The following is a 5,000-nucleotide window of genomic DNA, read 5'->3' on the forward strand; positions in this document are numbered from 1 at the left end:
TTGGCAGGTGACCCAGTTCAGAGCAAGCTCTTTAGCATGTTTGACACTGGCAGGCCATTCTCTCACCTCAACACTGATCAGTTTTAAGAAATAAACAAACAAAACAAATGATGCTTGCTTTGCTGACACAGGTTAGCATAGTGGCTGACATATAGGTCACCATGGCATAGTTTGGAGGTTTAACAGTAACACGCACTTCTTAAAGGAATGACTTCTTAAAGGTGACTTTGATTACTTTCAATCAATTTTCTATAAAATAATGAGCATCAGTCATAACATGGATATTTCCAATTCAGACTATAGGATGAACACGATAACTGACTCGTCCTTTGCATGCTTGCACTGAAATAGGCTCTATGGAAACTTAGCTCAGTTGCACAATAATACCTGGGCTTTTTGAAATTATAATCTTGTAGGCTTTACTGCTTGGTATTACTAAATATCCTAATATTTAATGCATGCTGGATTTCAGCATGTGACCTGCCTCCGATTCCGCTAAACGAGAACTCCAGACGACGGCACTATGACCTCGATGGATGAAGCCTAGCTCCCCCCTCCGCTGTCAAGCTTCAGATATGCGCAACGCCTGAACCCGAAAAAGCGGGGAAGGAAGTCATTACAGCTCTGTAGTCCAGCTCTGTTGCTCTTGCAGGACATCATCTCGCTCTTCGAAATTCCAGAGATTTTTCGTATCTTCTTTCTCTCTCTGCCTCCTTTTACTCGCCTTTTCCCCCTTTCGACTCCAAGCGCCGCGCTTTCTCCCGGGAATTCTATTTGGCAAGTACTATTTTTCCACCAATTTGCTATCTGATTATTTCCAGGACTCTCAGCAGCAGCGGCAGAGAGAAAAGCGGAGCTGTTTTGTCGGGTATTTTCAAACCTTCCTCCTTTGGATTTTTCTGTCACTGTCCGTCCAGTAAGTCTACAGACACGTTGTCACTGGATATACTGTCATTTTCATTCTTCTGTTGGACAAATGGTCATTTGGAAAACCACATACGTCAAAGTGAATAAAAGTTATCGAGGAAGAGAAAAATGTGCAGCCCTTCACAGTTGAACTGATTGGTGCTGGCGAAGAGTCTTGCTCGGCTACATTGTTCCTGGCGATAAGGGGCGCCAGCAACTGTCACGGAAAGCTTCGATGTGACTTGATCCGCGCTCTCGGCATAGCTAATTCAACTGGTTAAGTTTGTAGAAACAGCATTTGATTGCTTTTCGACTGTGCCGCGATCTCTTCCAAGACTCTCTGGATATATTTGGACACTATTGCGGACCATCTTCGAGGGTCACCTCAGTAATCTTCAGTCCACCCGACTCTCCAAGCAATCCCATAGGTCTACGCTTGGAGGAAATATGCTGCAAAATTGAGGAAAGTCAAGAGGCAGCATGACTTGCTCTTGCCCTATCCTCGAAAATCACTTTTCCTGGCACGTACTGTCTTAATGCTTTCACATTTTGGTTTACAAATATGATGAAATGGCAGCCCCGGAAGAAGGTGAGTTTGACTGTTATATCTATTTAACGAAGCTTGTGATTTCTTTGCCGTTAGGCTCATTGCGTGAATGCAAGGTGACCGCCGGCATTTTGAAACTGTACATTGCAAATGTGTGATGAATGTATATCTTCTTTACAAAGTAGGCTAATGAAATGGATTAGATGCGATACAAAAACATCTTCGGTATGACGAACTCCAGCCAGGCGCAATTTAGATGACATTACTAAGCGTCCAGGCGGAGTATAATTGATAACAGCGCACTGCAACTTCATTTTGTGGGAACCAAGATGGTATCATGCCAAAGTTTCCATTCAGTTTTTCTCCCGTCGCGGCCACTGCATTGGTTTAAAAGGGAGTCATCAAAATATTTCTGAATTACTCTTTTCCATTTCGTCGGGGCATGTTTCTCCAGTTTTATGGCATCAAATATAACAAACTGTATGACTTTTCTCTGATCCTGGTGCTCAAGGTTGTTACGCTGGTAGGTCCGTTTCTAACGGTGTTCATGTGCACTTGAGAGCGGGTGGTGTATAGTTGCCAGTAGCGCATCGCGACAGACACCCCTTACTTAATAATTAACCTGATAATTAAGGCCATTTTCTTACTCCCATATCAGACAGGGCAAAGTTGAAATTAATAATCTACGTGTTAAGTCACTATTGATCAACCAATCACTTATAGCCTATCAATTGATGCACAACACGATCATATTGTGTGGTATCACTCATGGCAACCTGAACTTATTGTTGCAGTGAACCTGGTTGATGAATGGGAATGGAAAGAGAAGCATGACATTTTTTTCACGCTTTGGTGTCCCCACGGCTTCGGCCTCGGAGCAGCAGTGGCGCGGGTCAGCCAAGCGTGCCACGGACTTAATGACACATACAGTGTTCGACACAAGGGGTGGAAAAGGCAACGCTGGACTGAGTTCCTCTGCTTGCCTGGTCGCCGACACGTTTACAATGGTAGTCTTGGCCCACTTTTTCTTTAGTGTTAAGAGTAGACTAGCTTACATATGCTTTGATATGAATCATGGAAATGTGGCGAACGGACTAAGTCTGCTGTTTCTTATCGTCTGTTTGATAAATTTTGCTGAGCGAATATCTTCCTATGTAGGCTAGATGGAACATCGATAGAGTATGAAATTAGACTACAGTAGTAATTGATAAGGCCACACTTCTGTTAATACGTACTCTCCCACTAGGGGTCCATATTTTGCAGATCAGCTAAACGAGCCTCCATCTCCTGACAGAGAGTCTGGAGGAATTGTAGTGTTGCGTGCCAGCGTGTGAGAAACGCTGAGGTCCGCTGTGCTGTATTCACCCCCACCAGGCTGCTGTCCAGAGCAATACAACTGTAATCTAATCACGTCAGTTGCCTGTTTTAATTTTAGGTGGTTGAAAAGAGCCTTTTATTACTAGGGTGTTATTAGCTGTGTATACAGGCCGGCGCAAAAGCCTGTCCTTTCCGCAGCTGCGCGACAGCTTTGCCAGATTTGTCCGGTAGACTCCCGCTGAGAATTAATGCAGTTAGTCACCGTTGGAGTCCTATTTCAATCCCGTTGAATTAGAAAGAACGTAAGAAAAGGGAAAAAAACGCCCTCACAAGAACACGAGGCATGCGGATATCAAAAGCACTGACTAATACCATTACAGCTGAGATGCACAAATGCCGGTTTCAAAGCGTGCATAAATCGTATTTGCAGCTAAGCTTCAGCAGGTGTTTGTTTCTTGTGTAAAGGATGATTCAAAGATTAGATTTTGTATTAATTCCATTAACGGGTTGTCCTCATAATATATATTCATAATTCCATCATGTAGGCTATTAAGAGTCATATCCGGACGTTTAAGCCAAACATAGTCTATTGGTTGTTGCAGTGACTTCAAAGCAAATAGTGTCTGTCTTTACTGGCTTGCTTATAAGTCTAGCTGAATATCTAAGCGATGGAAACAGATGCTGTCATAGTGTTAGTCGTTATTTCTGACACACTGTCCGTCATTCTTTCCTCTCTGTCTCTTGTCCACCGATGTCTCGCCAAACTACCCTTGTCTTCCATATCACCTGGACGTGGGCAGTCAAAAGTCTACCATGTTTGTGTGGACTTACTGGGATTACACTGGTTGAGAGGGCCTTGCTACAGTCTTAACTGTCTGACACCTAAACTGATTAATGACTAATCACATTCCCAGCTAATGCCTGATGGAGAGACAAGAGACAAACATCTCTCATGGGTCACAGTGGGAGCGGATGAGCGGCTGCATATTGATTAGATCCATATCGGACACGGGCCCAGCCCCCGAGGCATGGGAATTGTGGGTGATGGAAGCCGTTAGCGATGCGTACGTGTGCTGGTGGAAGCCATGTTTACTCGCACCTGAGTGTGACGAAGGTGAAAAGCTCAGGAGATGGCAATCTGGAGGAATGAACCCCCATTCACCTATAGGATAGACTAGACTACTTATATCGAGCAGACAGACACATATATGGGCCCTCAGTTGACACACACACACACACACACACACACACACACACACACACACACACACACTCACACACACCCCACACACACACATTGATGATGCACATTTCCCTTGGGCCACATATTTGTCAACATTTGCCGCATTGTAGAACGGGGATCCCTCACAGATGTGTCTTCATTTGAGGGATGGGCCTCTGACTTCTCCCTCAGGCACATTGGAAGCCACTGGGATGGAGCCCTCTGGCTAAACTGTAAGACAATCACAGCAACAGTTTAAAACTCCATATTGCTAAAGGATTGCCTCGCCTCTCCCCCGAGATGGAGACTACGCTTCCGGAGGCTTTGCTGACAATCCTGCTGATGCCTGGTGTTTATTTCCCACCATTTTGTGCGCTCAAAGGAGACCGGTGAAAGCATCCTAATGCCTCGGAGCTCAGCCGAATGCGATACCTGAGCCGACAGCAAACAGCTTTTTTATGTTGCCACTTTGCATGCGGCAGTTCTTGTGTCTCATCACATCACGTGTTCAGAGAGAGACCGTTCAGACCTGGCAAAACAATTCTCAGATGCATCACCCCTTATGCTTATGGGGCACACTGATGCGATCCCGGCCATCAGTCCCATTAATAATAAGCATGGCAGAGAGATGCCTTTCACTGGGAACGCTAAGAATATCGGGTCTCACGTTTTCCTCTCAGAAGCTCGTTACTGGCTCTTTTTTGGACTATTGCATTAAAGATGGGGTAAGTAATATCAGCGTGGCTCAGCAGCTTTTGCCAGACTTGGCCACCGAGCCCACCCCTAGGCCCTTCAGCTTGCGGTGGACGTGCAAAGTAATTGGCCATCCCTTTGAAAGTTTCCTCGGCGGTTAATGCAGTTGGGCTAAGTTGAAACGGTTGCGGCTAAATATAGAACCCAGATGTATCATCAGATTGTAAAGCCAGGGCCCGCGTGCTTTCGCGGCGGCTTTACGTAAGTGTGCATTGTGTAGTCATATTTATGCGACGGCATTAAGAATTCCCTTTC

The 5,000-nt window shown here is 45.2% G+C and overlaps 1 protein-coding gene across 1 annotated transcript in view; it reads left to right on the forward strand.

Annotated features, from left to right (window-relative positions):
• Positions 1-1,086: 1,086 nt before the first annotated feature.
• The window catches only part of LOC134060169 (tetratricopeptide repeat protein 28-like), a 164,269-nt gene continuing 160,355 nt past the window's right edge, over positions 1,087-5,000 (forward strand). The window contains exon 1 of the mRNA XM_062516788.1: positions 1,087-1,495. Within this exon, the coding sequence (XP_062372772.1) occupies positions 1,469-1,495 (27 nt within the window). The 5' untranslated portion in view covers positions 1,087-1,468. The remainder of the gene's footprint in view (positions 1,496-5,000) is intronic.

The sequence above is a fragment of the Sardina pilchardus genome, chromosome 16 (assembly GCF_963854185.1).
Source record: "Sardina pilchardus chromosome 16, fSarPil1.1, whole genome shotgun sequence".
NCBI classification, from domain to species: Eukaryota; Metazoa; Chordata; class Actinopteri; order Clupeiformes; family Clupeidae; genus Sardina; species Sardina pilchardus.